Source organism: Sapajus apella, unplaced genomic scaffold (genome assembly GCF_009761245.1).
Source record: "Sapajus apella isolate SASKATOON/1434 unplaced genomic scaffold, GSC_monkey_1.0 scaffold2, whole genome shotgun sequence".
Taxonomy (NCBI): Eukaryota; Metazoa; Chordata; class Mammalia; order Primates; family Cebidae; genus Sapajus; species Sapajus apella.
The window spans coordinates 82557936-82576200 of NW_022436942.1; the positions used below are offsets into that span (position 1 = coordinate 82557936).

The 18265-nt window shown below is 58.6% G+C and overlaps 2 protein-coding genes across 26 annotated transcripts in view; one reads left to right on the forward strand and one right to left on the reverse strand.

Annotated features, from left to right (window-relative positions):
* Window positions 1-10330, forward strand: part of RFLNA (refilin A) — a 23931-nt gene extending 13601 nt beyond the window's left edge. Inside the window, exons 2-3 of the mRNA XM_032243763.1 lie at window positions 6556-6665; window positions 8535-10330. Of these exons, the coding sequence (XP_032099654.1) occupies window positions 6556-6665; window positions 8535-8868 (444 nt within the window). The 3' untranslated portion in view covers window positions 8869-10330. The remainder of the gene's footprint in view (window positions 1-6555; window positions 6666-8534) is intronic.
* Window positions 10331-16902: 6572 nt separating this feature from the next.
* NCOR2 (nuclear receptor corepressor 2) overlaps window positions 16903-18265 on the reverse strand; it is a 243982-nt gene continuing 242619 nt past the window's right edge. For 17 of the 25 annotated variants that reach the window (XM_032243915.1, XM_032243811.1, XM_032243904.1 and 14 more), the window contains one exon: window positions 16903-18065. In XM_032243915.1, coding sequence (XP_032099806.1) covers window positions 17884-18065 — 182 coding nt within the window. In that variant the 3' untranslated portion in view covers window positions 16903-17883. The remainder of the gene's footprint in view (window positions 18066-18265) is intronic. The other 8 variants (XM_032243948.1, XM_032243930.1, XM_032243878.1 and 5 more) reach the window with 3 other exon arrangements.

The window sequence follows — 18265 nt, forward strand, 5'->3', positions numbered from 1 at the left end:
TGGAGTCCGTTCCTGCGCCTGCTGGAGTCCGTTCCTGCGCCTGCTGGAGTCCGTTCCTGCGCCTGTTGGACTCCGTTCCTGCGCCTGTTGGACTCCGTTCCTGCGCATGTTGGACTCCGTTCCTGCGCCTGTTCTGGCTTCTAAAGGGGCCTGTGCTCCTTGGCTTGTGGCCCCATCAAAGCCAGCAGCGCGGCATCTTCCGGCCTCTCTCCAACTCTGACCCCTGCCTCACGTTTATGAGGACTCGGTGATGACATCTGGCCCACCTGGATGACACAGGACCATATCCCACCTCAGAATCCTTAATCACATCTGCAAAGTCCCTTTTGCAGAGATTCCCAGGTCCCAGGGATTAGGATGTGGACATCTTTGGGGGCCGTTGTTCAGAGTGCCACACCCAGGAAGGTGGCAGCTGCCTCTTTTTTGGGCCACTCACTCCATATCAATGCTAGGGAGAGATGGGGCCACCTTGAGACCAGCTGCTGGGGGTTTGAGGAACTTCCTGCTTCTGCAGTCCTCGATCCTCTCCCTATGGTCCCTTGTTTTGGGGTGACCATGACCGGCGGGGATGCGGCTGCTGGTGACGTTGGTCCACAGCCTGGAGCCGGACTTGAAGACAGGCATGTCTCAGGCTGTCTCAGGCTGAAGACAGAGCCTCAGGGCTCTCTGGGTTGGGGCAGGGGCTGCTTTGCAGGTGTGGGGTCTCTCCTCCCCAAAATGCAGGGTGGGAGAGGTGCCAGTCCTGAGCTCCAACCTTAGAGAGCTGCTTCTCTGGGGCTGACAGACACACAAAGGGGTTACTGCAGAGACGGCCAGTAGATAGAGCTGTCAGGTCCCCACAGAGGATGATCCTAAGACAGGGAGTGGACAGCTGAGTGGCTCTCACCAGGCCAAGTGAGAAGGAACCCGTGCAGCAGGAAAGGGCAGGAGCATAGAGGTGGCCTCGGGTCACAGGCAAGGGGCGAGAGGGAAACGGGCAGAGGCGAGTGGGATGCCTTGAGCCTGTGTCCTGATGGGTTCCTCACTCAGCCTGGGGCTGAGGGGCAGGGATGGGACAGGCCCCTGGGCATGGGAGGCAGTGGAGGAACAAGGGTGAGGACCCAGGCCCTGGAGTCGCACTGCCAGTATTCCAACCCCAGTCTGCCTCTTCCAGCTGTGTGGCCTTGGGCAAGTGACTTAGCCACTCTGGGCCTCAGTTTCCACATTTGGAAAATGGGGGTGCTGCTAGCAGCTGCATGCTGGAGTTTTTAGAAGGATCAGATGAGTAGGCTATGTGGCGAGTGCCCAGAATGGTGCTCAGAGCAGTGAGAGCGTTAAAAACTCTCCATCCTCATTGTCCAGGTGGGCATGGAGGCGGTGGGGAGGGACAGGTGGAGGAAACATCAAGCAGCCCCGAGCAGGACTTGGCTCTGAGTTCAGGGTTCCTGCCTTGCCCTCCCTCCACTCCCTCTGCCTGAGGCCAGTGCGCCTGTGGTCACCATGGTTACAGGACTGGCCCTTTGCAGCCCAGGCATGAGCACCAGCCTGGAGGAACAGGGTCCCCACCGCCTACTGTCCCTGGTGGGAGCCAGCTGTCCCCTCTTCAGCCAGGAACCAAGCACTGAGCATCACCATGAGCCAGACGCTGGGGTGTAAGGAATGGAGACCCTGCCTCCCACCTGCAGGGCCTCATGATCTGGGTAGGGCCAAAGAGTGGGGAGAGGGCCGAAAACCTAGAAATAGATGCGCAAGCAAAACCCGCTCAGTGCCATGTCCCCGTGACTGCCCCACGGCCCCAGTCCCCAGTGGCTGTGAACCCTGGCTGCCCACGGCTGGCAGCTGTCCCCTTCACCAGAGAGCTGTCCTTGGGGGAAAGGGCGCTTCTTCTCCCGGAAGGTGACTCCCACCCCCAGAAGTGGGGCAGCCAGTAGCCAGCAGCCAGCTCTCTCTGGTGGGACGGGGCAGTCACACTCCTGCACCCCTGGTGTGATGGGGCCAGGCTGGTCACAGCTGTGTTTCCGCCTTGCCTGGCTGTCCCCTGTTTGGCCCTTCTCTCCCCTTTCCCTGGGAAGACTCCCGAGATAAACTGGTTTCACAAGACTTCCCATCCGTGGTCCCTGATCAAGATGGGAGGAGGACAGGCCTGGGACCCCCCGGGGCCTTAGCTGGCCCTGGTGCCTTCCTGGAGAGATGGGAGGCGCAGGCCTCAGGGGTCGCTCCTGTCTTGACTTTTAGAATGTGGCCTTTTTATGTGATCTTCCGAGAGCTGCTGTAAAATTGTGCTGCAGACTGGGTGGTTTGGAACCATAGATCTCTATTCTCTTAACAGTTCTGGAGGCTGGAACTTCCAATCCAGGTGTGGGCAGGGCCACACTGCCGCAGAGGGACCCGGGGGAGAGTTCTTCCTGCCTCTCCGGCTGCTGGTGGCTGCAGGTGCTCCGTGCTCGTGGTTGCGCCCCTGCCATTCCCGCCTCCACGTCATCCCTGTGCGTCTGTCCACTCTTTTCTTGTGGAGGCGGGGAGTGGGTACAGAGTCTCACTCCGTTGCCCAGGCTGGAGTGCAGTGGCGTGATCTCAGCTCATTGCAACCTCCGCCTCGTGGGTTCAAGTGATTCTCCTGCCTCAGCCTCACTGGTAGCTGGGACTGTGGGCGTGCACTACCACTCCTGGCTAATTTTTGTATTTTTAGTAGAGACAGGGTTTCACCCTGTTGGCCAGGCTGGTCTCAAACTCCGGATCTCAGGTGATCCACCTGCCTCGGCCTCCCACAGTGCTGGGATTACAGGCGTGAGCCGCCGCACCTGGCCTGTGTCTGCTCTTCCTGTAGGGCACCAGTCGTGGGCGTTAGGGCCCGCCCTCCTCCAGGGTGAACTTGTCACAGGAGCCTCAATTCCAAATAAGACCCCGTCCGCAGGGTCTGCGTGGACATGGGCTTGCGGGGACCGTATCTGACCCACCCTGCGCTTGTCCTTGGAAAGCCACCTCTGGCTGCGTTTTTGGTGTTCGTGCTTTGACTCTCGCTGCTTGTCTGTGGGCCCGTCTCCTCCGAACCCTGCTAGGCCATGCCGCACCTTCCGGGGACAGGGTCTGCAGGTTTCAGACTACACTGTGACCTCCCTTGGGTCCCTACCGGTTGGAGAGCCAACCCCCTTGTAACTAGGAAGTTACGAGGTCAGCGGAGACAAAGAATTAAGAGACAAGAGTAAGTGTGCGTAAAGGCGGGATCCCAGGGGTGGGCGAGCGGGGGGATGCGAAGGCCTGGAGCAGGAGACCCACACTATTTATCGAGTTTGTAAACAGGGAAGCCTGAGCTCAGGGATGTGGGGGTGAGCAAAGGGCGAAGCATCCGCAGATGATCTATAGCTGTGGCGGTCTGGCATTTCCTTGGGAGGTACAGAGCATGCTCCACGTTAGATACAATCAGCAAACAAGCAGATGAAAGGCTGCAACCGAGCCAGCAAATCTGGCCACTTTTTGGTGCTTCAAAGCGGTCTTCCTTGCTTTGAGGACGGAGCATGGTCTTCATTAACTCCCAGCCTGCGCATGCACCAGCCTCCCTCTCCACGCCTGCCTCCACCCCAAGCACCTCCAGCCCTCCCCTTCCCGACACAGGCAGACAGAGCCAGGGGCAAACCCAGGGCCTGCCCAGCCAGTGGCCCGAGTGGCTCTCGGGGAGCAGGGCCGTTGGTGGGGACGTCTTGGGGCCTCTTCTTCGAGGGTCTCAGCATACAACATGCAGTGGTCATTTGGGGCTGGGCTGGGCTGCCGGCGGGAGCCTCACCCATGGCCTGCCTCCCCGCTGGGCAGCCAGGGCAGGGCGCTTGCTGTGACAGTGAGCGTGTTCTGGACCCGCCCCGGCCAGCAAGACAGCTGCCCTTGTGTGGCGGGTGGACTGAGGATGGCGTTTTTCATCCTGCTGAATTGTAATGGATTGAAGTGGACCGGCCCCATGCGGCTAGTGGCCTCTGTATTAGAATCCTTAGAGCCCACGCACGGGGGGAGGCGGGGCTGAGGGTGTGCGGGTGTCCTGGGTGCTGTCTGTGGCTGTGTGGCCCCGGTGCCTAATGGGGGACTCCAGGACACAGTAAAGTGCAGGACCTGTGGCCTGTGGACTGCAAGTGAATTTCACCCCTAGAGCACACCTCACGTGGCGCTGCGCAGGAACGCCCTCCCCATGACCTGGCGGTCAAGCCCCTTCTCATGCCCGCAGCACCCTGATGACCACCGCCCTCTCGACGGTCGGCATCTTAGTCCATTGGCGGGCCACTGTTGAGAGTAGTGGGAACTCAGGCTGCAAGCTCCATGAGGCGAGGAGGCCCCCCGTCTACACTGCAGCGGCGGTACAGAGTGCAGTGAGTGCGCTGGTGGACGACCTCTGGCGTGTCCGCAGGCATGTCTTCAGATGTGCACTCCTGCGATCTCCGGCGCTGCGCCAGCCATATGCTCTGGTCCAATCTGCATGACCCCAGTGAGGAACAAGATATCTGAAAATAGGCGGGTCATTTAAAGCCCTGCCCTTCACCTCCCTGAGCCTTGGTGCGGGCGTGAGTAGTTCCAGTAGAGGCCCTAGGAGCAGCCTTGCAGGCCCCCTGCTGTCCCCGCACGGGCGAGTCAGGCGAGGGGATGCCGTGTCACACACAACCCCAGTCTCCGTGGCATCGAAGAGCAGGGCTTCTCTTTGGCTCTCACCACGTGTTTCTTGTGGGTCGGCCATGACTTGAGCGTCCCAGCAGCACCCAAGGGGAACATCTAGGGCAGCCTTAAACGGCTTTAGGGGGCCCGGCGCAGTGGCTGACACCTATAATCCCAGCACTTTGGGAGGTCAAGGTAGGAGGATCACTTGAGCCAAGGAATTTGAGAACAGCCTGGACAGCATAGTGAGATTCTGTCTCTGCACACATTGTCTTTTAAATTGGCTGGGGCACGGTGGCATGCACCTGTAGTGCCTGCTGTGTGGGAGGCTGAGGTGGGAGGATCGCTTGAGCCCAGGAGTTTGAGGCTGCAGTGAGCCGTGATTGCACCACTGCACTCCAGCCTGGGTGACAGAGCAAGACCCTGTACTGGGGAAAAAAAAAAAAAAAGGCTTTGGAAGCAGAGGCTCCTGGCCCTGCCCTGGGTGAAATCTCTACTTCAAAGTCTCGCTTGGCTGGGCTGGCCCTGAAGGACCCCCAAGTGTAGATGGATAGGGCTTTTCTTGGGCTGGTGGCAGAGGGGGAAGGCCTGTGAGCTGAGTCTGTGGGGGGTGGAGCTCTTCGGGAGGGAAGAGTTGGGGGAGGGCAGAGTGTCACCGCGTTGGCTTGAGGAGAGACTGCGGGGCCTGAAGCCTGCGTTTCCAGAGCCAGTTTGAAGCTGAACCAGCAGTGGGCTGAGCTGGGGGCGGGGGAAGTGGACCGCAGGGTGGGGTGGGGTCCTTAAGGCACTTCCTAAGTTCCAGGCAGGGGGCATGCCCCTGAAGGTCTTTGCTTCCACAGGGAGTGGAATTTTCGGACAGATTTTTAAACAGACCAGAGGAAGAACTTCCCAACGTGGAGCTGTGGGGTGGGCTGGGGAGGGGAACAGAGAGTGCTTTCTTTGTGTCTCTCTGAAGGGGCTCTTTCTGAAGAGGCTGCAGATGGCTTCTTTTCCCATAGACCTCTCTCTCCCTACCTTGCCAAGATTCTTCTAGCTGCAAGTGACAGAAAGGCAGCTCAAATCGTCTGAAGCCTCAAAATGGATTTGCTGGTGCTCACAAGTTAGGGACAGCTTCAGGTGTGGCTTGACCCAGGCATTTGAACAATGTTGGCAAGACTTGATCTTTCGCCGTCTTTGACCCCTGCTCTCCTCAGTGTAGCTCTATTTCCTCGTGGTTTCCACCCACAGCCCCCACATTGTTAGCTCCCTCGGTGGGGGGTGGGGGGACTGTCCCCACAGCTCTGGAGGAAAACCTGGACAGGGCTCTCACTGGCCCAGTGTGGGTTACACGCCCATGCCTAATCTAGTCCTTGTCCTCGGGGAGACGCGGTGCCGTTTCTAGAAGAGGCGGATGCTGGGTAGGCCTGCCCTGCCCTCCCGCAGACATGTGCCACTCTGACCGGCTTCCCATGCCCTCTACAGGCCTGGCCAGCTCCCACCTGTGTGTCCCTCCCTGGCAGGTGTGCCACAGACACAGGTGTGGCGGCGTCTCTACCCCTCTGGAGGTTGTCCGAGCCTTGGGTGGCACCAAGAAGGGCTGGGAATCTTTTCTCCAGGCTGAGCGTGGTTTCAGCCCCACGCAGAGCACAGAGGGGATCCCAGTTCTACAGGGCTCTGACCCGGGCTCGGGGTGGGTGTGGCCTGGAGGTTGCAGTGAGAGGCTATGGCCGTTCCCCTTGTTGAGAATGGGAACTAGGGGGCAGGCTGGCAGTGGGGAGCTGGACAGACCCCCGAATGCCTGGATCCCAGGGAGGGGCTCTGGGTGGGCTTCCTGATGGGCCCCACAAACAGCTTCCAGACCAAGCCGGGGCCACAGGGTGTCAGGTGGTCCTGTGTGCCCAGTAGGGAGCTGAGGCCACTGCGACAAGGGGCTGCATAACCCTGCATCCCTGGCTCTCCCCACAGGCCCCCTCCCAGCCCCCACATCCCCCCGCATCCGAGATGAGGCCCCGGATGCTGCCTGTGTTCTTCGGGGAGAGCATCAAAGTGAATCCGGAACCCACACATGAGATCCGGTGAGTGGGCTGCTGGGCTCTGTGCCGGAGGACGGGGTGGGGCTTGGGGGCTGGTCCTGACTCTTTTGTGGGGTGGGGGTGGGAACTAGGCCAGGCTGGGGGGCCCAAGAGGCTCCCTACTGTCTAGGTAGCCCCTCTGGGTGCTGCGTCCTGGGGAGGATGGCCGTGTCTTGGCCAGAGACAAAACTGATTTGAAGACTCTGACCCCAAGGGACCCTCTGCAGCCACCCCACACCCCCACCCCATGCCTATTCAGACATTTCCCCATTTATCTTCTTTTATTTTAAATCCAACATCCCAGAAAATTTGGAAAATTGTAAACACAACCACTTGTGCGCCCTAACTGTCCTTCCTTTTCCTGCCAGATTTTTTTTTGAGACGGGATCTCACTGTGTCGCCCAGGCTGAAGTGCATTGGTGGAATCATGGCTCACTACAGCCTCACCCTCCCGGGCTCAAGCAATCCTCCTCCCTCAGCCTCCCGAGCAGCTGAGACTACAGGTGCGAGCCCCCATGCCTGGCTCATTTTTGTATTTTTTGTACAGATGGGGTCTCACTATGTTGCCCAGGCTGGTCTCCAACTCCTGGGCTCAAGTGATCCTCCTGCCTCAGCCTCCCAAAGTGATGGGATTACAGGTGTGAGTCACCACACCTGGCCCCTGCCAGATTGTTAGGTGTTCACAACCAAACCATTCAGGCAACTCAGGACCCCTTTCCACTCTGTCATCCACATGTTAGGGGGACACTCAGCTGCTCCATGTTCTTTGTGACTATAACTTAGGTTCTTGAGGCCACCCATGAGCTACTGCACTGCAGGTGTGCCAGTGCCTCTCAGGCAGATGACATCTTAGGTGGCATCTGAATTGAATGAAGGCATTCCTGCTTGGGAACTCACCACAGCTGAAGCTGCTGGGGCTCAGGCTTCCCAGAGGTGGAGTGCGGGGTCCGAGAGTCTTGCCCGTGTTATCTGTGGGGCTCTCTCTGTCCACCTGTCCCTGTCGAGTGGGGCCAGCCGAGCATCAGAGACCTACTGCCTGCTGCCCTTGCCAGCCACGCACATGGTCCCAGGAGACAAATGGGCCTGCTTCTGTATTATTTCTCAGTCCCCAAGCCGCCCTCATTGTCTAGTTTTTAAAATGATTCAAGCCCACATCAGATCATCAGAAGCCCAGCAAGGGTGGAGGACGGATGCTGGGACCCTCAGGACCTCTGATCCCATCACACATCTTTTGTGGGGATTCAGTGGGGAATGAGATGGGGGGACTCTCTCCCTCCCAGAGCTTCCAGTGTGGTTTCCTAAAGCTCTGGATGTGGAACTGGGGGTCACTGATCAGTCACTCATCCAGGGGTGTTGAAGCGTTTGGGAAATGTATTTTGATAGAATTTCAAACTTACTGAAAGGCGGCAGGCGCCTCTCAAACAGAGTCGCTGGCTGTTTATATCGTGCCCTATTTATTTGAGAGGAGATTGGGGACGTCCTGCCCATGAGCCCCCAGATACTCCTAAGAATGGGGACAACACAGCTGTCAACATGAGGGAGGCACAGCTTTGACGCCAGCACGTGACCCACACGGCCTGGCTCGGTTTCTGCCATCCGCCCCACAAGGCCCTCTCCTGGCTTACTTTCTCCCCATCTCGGGATCAGCCGGGGCGCTGCACTGGGTCCAGCTGTCTGGCCTCTATAGTCTCTGTGGAGCCAGAACAGTCCCTCAGTCCTTCTTTGACCATCTTGACCTTGACATTTCAGAGCAGCCCACACCCATTACTCTTCAGAGCGTCTCCCCGGGCCCTTCGGTGTCCATGGTGCGAGCAGGCCACTGGGCTGCCCCCCCTTCCTGGGCTCACTCTGTGTCCCCCCTGCCCTTTCCAGCTGCAACTCTGAGGTCAAGTACGCCTCGGAGAAGCACTTCCAGGACAAGGTCTTCTATGCGCCCGTGCCCACCGTCACGGCCTACAGTGAGACCATCGTGGCGGCGCCCAACTGCACGTGGCGCAAGTACCGCAGCCAGCTGACCCTGGAGCCGCGCCCACGCGCCCTGCGCTTCCACAGCACTACCATCATCTTCCCCAAGCACGCCAGGAGCACCTTCCGGACCACCCTGCACTGCAGCCTGGGCCGGCCCAGCCGCTGGTTCACCGCCAGCGTGCAGCTGCAGCTGTGCCAGGACCCTGCCCCCAGCCTCCTGGGCCCTGCCATGCTCTGATGGGGCTGGGGCCGGCCCGGGGTGCTGGAGGGGCCAGGAGGATAGACACGATGAGCTTGGCCTGGCACTCGGGCAGGGGGCAGGCGGCAGGCGGGGACGCCGCCAGGCCAAGGACCCGTGTGGAAGGAGACAGACCCACAGGCTGGGTGGGGTGTCTCCTTGTTTTGGTGTCAAGGACTCAATAAAAGTACCTATTTTCTTAGCACTTAAGCCAGAAAGGCAGTAGAGGCACGCGCTGTTAGGTGGTGGCCACCTCCAGGGTCAGGGGAGAAGAATGGGTCCACGGCGTGCCCTTGAAGCCGAGAACCACCTTGAGCAGTGCAAGGACAGAGGCATCCCAGCCTCAGCTGGTGGGGGCAGCTGCAGCTCCCCGAGAGCCCTGCCACCCTGTGTGCCCCAGGCTGGTGGCCGAGGCCGTGTGTAAGGGAAGGGGGTGCCTCGCTTCCCTGCTGCTGGCCTGGGGTGTTTCCCAAACAGGCCTTTCATGCGTGTGCAGTTGCACCAAAAGGTCCGGAGCCGTGGCTAAGCCACCTCTGGCAGATTGAGCCAGGAGGTTGGGCAGAGGCTGGGTGCTGATGCCAGGGCTGAGGTTGGTTATATTGGGGGCAGGGAAGGCCTAGAAATACTTTGAGCTGTGGCCTTGCCACTGTCTCGTGCCCTCTAGTGTTGAAGATTCGGGGCACTGCCCATCTAAGTGGAATGGTTGGTGCTCAGCCTTTGGAGCCTCACCTGCGGGGCGCCCCCAGCTAAACACCCATCCCTGCACCGCCTCCAGGGCTAGAACCCTTGATGTCAAAATCAAAGTGCCCAGCAGAGGCAGTGAAGCTCTCGGAAATGCTGCCACCTGTGAGGGGCCAGGTCTGAACTCGAGGGAGTCAGAGCTCAGCTGTCGGTTTAAAGAGACACCAGGGGACCGGGTTGCAGCCCTCAGCCTGCGTTTCTGTGCGTGATGGATTCTGCAGTGACAGCCCGTTACTCCTTCCTGCCGCAGACTCGCCCCTGCCTGTGGGATGTTGTGGGAAGAATGAAGCCTGGGAGCCAGATGAAGACTTGGCTCAGGGTTCCCTGGAACAAGCCAGGAAGCACGGGGCGCGGGGGAGCTGGGGGAGCCCCCTAGGCTGCTGAACAAACACCCCAAAGCCCGCGCTGCGGCAGGGTGCCGAGGAGATGCCCCTGTGAGCCTTCCTCCCCCTCAGACCTGAATGCACCCCGCAGTTGGGGGCTGTCCCTGCCACTTCCCTGGTAACCCCCAAAAGGGGGAGGGAAAGGTTCCCTGGGGCTTGAGACCTCTCTGTGGGGGGTGAGGAGGGTGATTCTGTTCACATCTGGGAGAGGCAGAATGACTGATATATTTTTATGTATCTATACAGAGAGTACATTTTCTCTCCAGAGATGCTTTCTGGTTAACAAAGGAATAACTTAAATCAATTGATTATCTCAATAAACTGTGCAAACCCAACACGACTTCCTTTTCTGTCTGTGAGACCCTCAGATCCCACTCCCCTTTTTCTGTGTGGCCATGAAAATCTGGGCACCAGAGCTTGCCCTAGGGAGCTGGCCTCGAAGGCCATCATCAAAGGGACAAGGAAGAACTTAGCCCCCGCCCCTGTAGACAGCCTCAGGGTACACCAGCTCCATCCAAGAGCTAGTCAGGAAGTGCAGGGACCTGGGCCTCCCTAGGGACTTGCATCTGGGGGGCAGTTCCTTGGATGGGCCTGGGTATCTGCATTTTTGATGGTGTGCATCTCCTCAGCTCCAGCAAGCCCCTCAACCCACAGCGTCCCTGGAGAGGCGCCCTGGCTGCCACCGCAGAGCGGCCGGCTGGGACGCACCTTACCATCTGTTTCTCTCCTTCTGCCCTTGGAGAGGCCCCTGGGGCTCCATGGAGATCGTGAGTGCATTAAAGGGGACACCCACAGCCAGGGGACAATGTCCTCAGCGAGTCAGGCTGGATAATCCGACTAGAATTTGCCCCGAGGCTCTGGAGTTGGTGGGGGCAGGGGACAGGGCGTGTATTTGCCATAGAGACTGCTGGAGACAGCTCCTCCAAGGGGCTGGGTCACAAGAGTGCCGTGGTCAGGGTTGGTGGTGGCCTCTTGGGCCCACACCCTAGCCTGGCGGTGGTTTAGCTAACACGAGTGGGAAGCCTGTGTGTGTCAATTGAGCGTGCTCCTTCCATTCCAGACTCTGTAGGAAACATTCCATAGGAAACGTCGCATGCCATTCCTACCCACTGACATGGGTGCTACCGCATCTCCACTTCACAGAGGAGAAAGTAAGGCGCAGAGAGGTGGAGTAACTTGCCCATCCTGGTAGCAGGCAGAGCCAGAATCTGAGTCCAGGATCCTCGACCCTCTGAAATGCCGGCCGCCTGCTTTGATGGAGGACAGCCCCTAACGGGAAGGGGGATGAAAGGAGAGCCGCTGAGTCAAAGGAGTTTACATCAACTCGAGGACAAATCCTGAGGCCGCCACTGATCTCCACGGACAGAAGCGTGCCTCGAGCCCTGAGCCCTGCGTCCATGGTGGGATTCCCTGCAGATGCCTGCGGGGGTGGCATTCTTTGCACCTTGCTTAATCCATGCAAATTCAACTCCACAAGCCTGATTTTAAATCACAGCCTTCATCTGTCACCGCCTCAAAGGGAAAGTGGATAAAGCTTTCTGATGTGTGCAATCAGAGTGCCAACGACTTCAATAAACACGGGGGTGCCCCTGGGGTCCGTCTTCACTCTGGAGCCAGGTGGGGTCAGCTGAGCCCGTCAGATCCGCAGGGCCCGCCAGGTTCTTCCACCCTGTCCCGTTCCTCTCTCCTGTCTCTCACAGGCATTCCCCCGAGAAACCTCTTACCTTCCTAACTCCATTGCAGCCTGGAGAACCCGGAGAACACGTCCGCCTCTGAGCGCACGCAGTTGGTGGCCTTCCAGCTCCCTCTACCATGCAAATGGGTTTTGCCTTTGCTGATGATGCTGGAGGTGCAGCCTGCCTGCTGGTCATGCAGGGTCCAGGGAAGCCCAGCCAGGCACAGGGCGGAAGGAGGGGCAAGGGCAGCCACTCCAAAGCCCCCAGGTGCATGTGCTTTTCCCTTGAAGCAGCTCATCTGCCCTAGGGGGACCCAGCAGACCTGGAGAGGGGCAGGAAGAAGTGCCAGTTCCGTCTAGATCCTAGTCCTCTCCTCGGGGAATTTCTCCCCTGAAATGGACTGGCTGATGTCCCGAACTGCCTAGCCTTTGCGCGTGCTGCTAACGCACCTTTCCCATCTCCCTGAAGCCCACGTACACCAGACGTGCAAGATTCAATGTGCCATGAAAGACCCCGGTGATGTCCCCAGAGGGGCAACTGTCACTCACTAGGCCTCGGGGAGGGGAAACTGACCGAGGATGGGCTCTGTCACTGGGAAAGGAACAGCCCACCTCACTTCTCTAAGCGTCTGCAAAATGAGTGTAAGGGCTCTACCTCCCAGATCTAAAATCAGACTTGGCAGCCCCCTGCTTTGCCCAGCAAATGGTGCCCCTTCCCCGAACGTCCTTGAACCTGACACTGGTCCCATTGCTTTTTTGCCAGAGTGGGAACGAGACCTGGGGCCTGGGTGGCACCCACACTGCCTGGCACTGCCGGAAGCATGTCGTGTATTTAATCCGCTTCATCTTCACAGTGGCCCTGCAGGGGTGGGGAGAATTCTGGGAAGGACGCGCGTGCCCCCGGCCTCCCTCCAGAGGAAGTGCCCGTGTGAGGGCAGCTGGTGGCTTCCAGACCACTGAGCCCACTTGGCTTTCGAGAGAATCTGTAAACAATGACTGAGTTTCCTTTGACGGCCCTCCTTAGCCTCTCAAGGACAGAATGGCCAGAGCCTTTCCGCCAGCGCCAGCTCCCCAGATTTGTAGATGAGCCACTGCTGCCAGCCACCTGCAGCGTCTCCTCCTTCCCCCGCTCCGCCTTGTCCCCTGCCTCTGGCCACTATCTGATTCCCATCCACGTGAGCAAACAGTGGCTATGTAAACAAATAAACAAAACAAAACAAATTAAAAAACCAATAGCTTTTGGGAAGCAGTCACTCCCCTACAGCAATGTCACCACCCCATTCAGCAGATGTGGAAACCGAGGCGTGGAGGGGTTGAAGGACAGCGCCAGGCAACTGGCCATGACATGCTGCCCTTGTGTTGTTCTGATCCCCGAACCCCCTTCCCCCTCACACCACGGGGTCTCGTCCCCGACCGCTCCCAGGGCCAGGGGCTCTGTCCTGATCTCTCTGCTGGGCCAGGCCCAGCACTGGCTTCCCAAGTCTAATTCTCCCTCATAATCCATCAGCGCCCTTGCAAGACAAAAACTGCCCCGATTTCAGAAAACCAGCCAGTTACCTTACTGAGCAACGGCAAACCACCGCAGACACTCCTGGGCCCCTACAGGGACTCATGCACCCCAGACACTCCTGGGCACCCTCAGGGACTCACGTCCTTCCCTCCCAGCCTTTGCCCACACAGGTTTTCTCCTCTCAGCCTACTCCCTCCCTAGACCTGCCTCCTCCAGGAAGCCACCCTGACTGCTCCAGTTTATCTGTGTCATCCCAGGAAGCTTGTCCAGAGCCAGCCCCAGGGTCTTCAGGACCAGTCTGTTCCTGCCCTGCGGGCAACAGCTCTTTGGGCGGGTGGCCAGGCCTTCTGCAGAGACTTTTGTGCCCATACTGGAGACCTCCTGGTTAGATGGAAGCGAAGGAACCAGGTTCCAGGTGAGGGCCTAGCTTCCAACCTTGGGCACCGGCCCTGCCATCATAGTGGGGGTCGCCAACCACCCCCACCAGAAACCCCTGGGACGCTTGTTGAAAACACAGATTCCAGGGCCAACCCCAGACCTAGAGCATCAGACCATCTAACTGGACCCAGGAATACACATTTTAACCAACTTCCCCAGGTCCCAAGACATGGTGTCCTTGGCAGAGCTCTTTCTAGCTTTCTATGGAGAACTAGCCACTTACAGCGTCTATTCACAACACACTTGCCAGGGAGGCTCAGAGTCAAAGGCAGGGTCAGGAGTGGAAAGACAAGGGCTCCGTCCCCGGGGTGCCGTCAAGTTTGAGACAAGGCTTGCGGGGTTATCAGAGACCCGGACGGGAGAGAAGATGGGCCAGGGTAGTGTGTTTTTTGAGGAAGTCATGCCCTAGCTGGGTTTTGTAGTGTGTAAAGGGGTTTTCCAAGGAGATGGGGGTCAGGGGAACAGCATGAGTCTCCATTTTAGATGGAGCAGTGAAAAACCCACACAAGACAGGGGTGGATGATGGTTTTGGGGGTAGATGGGATGATGGTTTTGGGGGTAGGTGGGATGATGGTTTTGGGGGTAGGTGGATGACGGCTTTGGGGGTACGTGGGATGAGGGCTTTGGGGGTAGGTCTTTGAAGGTTGGGGACCGCCTGTCTGTAGCTGGGAGACAGAGTGGACCCTCTAAGGGCACCAAGAGGCTGCGGGCTTTCTATGCACCTGCAGACAACCGCCTGCCTGAGTTGGGTCTGGTCCCTGGTCCTCAGAGAAGACACGTTGTGGTGCCTAGTGGTACCAGTTCAGACGCACAGAGATGGGGACCGGTGGTGATGGCCATGAGGGCTGAGCCCAGTGGTCCACCCCCATCTCTCTGGTCTAACTGTGGCTAAACAAGGTACTATGGGATCCTGGGCAGCACTGGTATGAGCAGGCAACCCCTGGCGGCTGGCGTGACCAATACCCCGACCCAGCCTGGATTCCAGGTGGGGGTTGCTCTGTGCCCTGGGTGGAGGGCAAGCCCGCCTGGGACAGGGCTCTTTGCCAGCCCCACACTGCCATCTGCCTGCTGGCCTCAGAACTACAGCCCGGCGCCAGGCTCAGCCTTGTCTGGACGCATCAGGGCCTGGCATGCAGATGAGAAACCAAGGCCCAGAGGGCACCTGAAGCTTCCCCAAGTTCACACAGATTGCAGCCACCAAGCTGGAAGCCAGGTCTGCGCAGGCCCAAGGCCTCAGCTTATTTTTACCCTGGGCACAGTACTCCGGGTAACAGAGAGCCAGTGAGGCTGGGCAGAGCCCCTGAGGATGTAAAGCTCTCTCTGAACCCCCTCCTCCCAAGTCCCCCCCTAGGGGAGGCAGGGCCTGGGCTTGGGTCCCCTGGGAAGGTCGGGACAGGAGGTGGCAATTTCTGCTTCCAGCGGACCCTGGCTCTCCCCTCCATTGCTCCCTAGTTCTGTGGGGCTGCTGTCTACAGTGCTGGATGTGGGGTTGGCCAGACACCAGCACAGGGCCAGGGACCCCCGATCTTGGCCATCCTTGCTGGCAAAGCCCCATCAGAGCCCCCAAGGCTGGCTCCTATCTGTGTGAGCACCATCCCTTTGTCCCTGCTTACCAGTTGCTGGGCCAGGATGGGCCCTCTTTGGGGATTTGGGACTGATTGTTTCTGGGTGAACTGAGGCCAGCACCCCAGACTGCCTGGGCCTGAAGGCTGAGGGGTGGGGACAGGCGGAATTCCAGGACCCTGGGCCACACTTAGCATGGTTCAGATGCACCTCTGAAGGAAGAGCAGAGAGAGAATGCCCTGCTTTGCAGATTATCTTGTGCCCATGAGCGACAGGGGGCCCACATCCCACCCCCTCTGCACTCCCATAGGTTTTAGAGCCGGGGAAGCTGGGTTGGCCCTGGGAACCCACCTAGAACGACTCAGCCTTTGCAGGGCAGGCGTTCCCTGGCTGCCAATTGTTATATGTCTGGTGGGTCTTGGGCGGAGTGGGACACTGGCTGGGGGTCCTCAGCCCATAGTGGCTCCAGGAATGCCATCGGGCAGAGCTGACCTCATGGGTCTACCAAGAGGAAAGGCTCTCTGACCTCTGTTCCGGGATGGGGTCAGGCCTGAGGCCACACTCTGGCCAGCATTGTGGGCAATGAGGCAGGTGGGCAGCAGTCTCTGCCCAAACTGGCAGGAGTTGCTCTCTCTCCTGCCTGTATTGAAAACACACCGGGACATCCCTGTCATGATCACTGTGGGCAGGGATGACATTAAAAAGACCTAGTAGGAACTGATGGCCATCCTGGAATCCATGGGTGTGAATACTAGATACCTTCACTATGAGTGAATGCCCAACACCCTCACCCTGGGCATATTTGATACTCTTGCTGTAAGTATGAACATCTGACACCCTCACCATGGTGTGAATACCTGACACTATGAGTGTGAACATCTGATACCCTCACCGTGGTGTGAATACCTGACACCATGAGTGTGAACATCTGATACCCTCACCGTGATGTGAATACCTGACACCATGAATGTGAACATCTGACACCATGTGTGAACATCTGACACAACATAGGTGTGACTACTTGACGACACTCTCACCATGGTGTGAATACCTGACATGTGTAAACACCTGCACCCTCTCACCATGAGCGTGAACACGACACCCTCACCATGGATGTGAATAACTGACATCCTCAGCATGGTGTAAGCAGCTGACACTCACCGTGAGTGTGAACATCTGACACCCTCACCATGGTGTGAAAGTCTGACACCCGCCATGGTGTGAATATCTGACACCATGAATGTGAACATCCGACACTCTCATGGGTGTGACTACTTGACACCCTTGCCATGGTGTGAATACCTGACACCTTCTCACCATGAGTGTGAACATATGACACCCTCACCATGGGTGTAAATACCTGACACCCTCACCATGGTGTGAACCACCTGACACATGGGCGTAAATATCTGACATCCTCTTACCATGAGTGTGAACATATGACACTCTCACCATGGTGTGAATACCTGACGCATGGGTGTGAACATCTCACGCCCTCTCACCATGGGTGTGAATACTTGACACCTTCACCATGGATGTGGCTATTTGATGTCCTGATGATGTCCTTACAAGGGGTATAAATATTCACTTGCAAAAGGGTCCAATCCCTGGTGACTCAGGGGGATGTGGCCTTGGCCCTCCAGGGTTGTATTCCCCGTCCCCTAAACGCTAGCTCTCTGGCCTACCAGCTGCCCAGTCTGACGTAGAGAAGAAACCTTTGTAACTCGAGTATAATTTGCTTTTTAATTAGAACGACGTGTGTAAATGACAGAATACCACCACCCTGCGCAGATGGCGGCCACAGAATACGCATCGAATTCATTCTGCCCAAGAAAGGGAGGGAGGGAGGACGCAGCAGGACGTGAGCCGGCAGTCCCCGCCCCCTTGGTCCTGCAGTGATGGGGTCACTGACTGTCGGCCTACACGCGCCTCTTGAACGGTAAGCGGAGATCAAAAGCACAGCAGCAGTGATACTGGGTAAGTCCGTCCTCACGTAAAACGTCTGAATTAATTCACTGAAGGTATCAAAAATATACCCTGTAAACCAATACATCATTTACATCTGCCTTTCCTTCCCACCGCTGCGGCAACGATGTGTGAAAAGAAGTCCAGTCCTTGCAGCAGCCGTTCGCCCCAGGCCGCACTCGGCCCTTCTGTCCGCCCACCTGGCCTGACTTGGTTTCCAGCGATCTCGTTGGCTGGGGCAGCCTGTGGGGCCCGGAACGAGCGCACTCGGGACTGGACAGGGCCGGCGTCCATCTGTCCAGAGCACTAAGCGGGATGGGAGGCGGAGGGAGGGCGCGGGGGCTGCGAGCTCAGCTTAGACTTTGGTTCCAAATGCATTCGGGGGAGGCAGTGGCGTGGAGGTGCATGGTCGTCCTGCTTTGGGTCCCTGGCCGCCCCGGCCGCCTGCGTGTGGCTGCCACACGCCTGCCGTGCCCCCTCCCCGGCCCTCTCCCCTCCCATCTCGAGCACCAGGTAAACATCCCCTGAGTAAGGTCACTGCACAGGGCCAGCCCGGGGCGGGAGTCTTAGTTAAGGCTTCAGACAGGCAAGGATGCCGGCTCTGGAGGGACAGATGGACAGAGGCGCAGGCAGACTCAGGGGCTCCTTCCTCGGTGGGGGGAGTCATCAGCCGCCCCACTCCTGCCAGGCTGTTCCTGTGGCTCGCTGGGACCCGACACTGCCCGTCCCCGCATTCGGAGTCACTCGCTGTCAGAGAGCGTCTCGTACTGCGAGCAGAGCAGTGGCTTGGGCTCCTCATCCCAGGCGTGGTGGGGGCCGGCGAGGGGCCCGCTGCCCGAGGGGAGGCCCGGCGGGGGTGGGGAGGCCATGACACCCGCCTGCAGCCGCATGATCAGGGGGTTGTAGGGGAACGGCGTGGAACCTGCATGGAGAAGCGAGACGTGTGAGCTGGGCAGCCCCCGCTGGCCGCCTGCCCACCACGCCGGGAACCGGGGTCGCGGCGTTTCTGTCCGGCAGTGCTCCCAGCCCTTCCTAACCGCGAGAAGGCTCTCTTCACCTCTCACTTCCGTCCCCGCTCGCCCCGCCATCTTTGGCCTGGACTGTAGCGGTAGTGTCTTCACT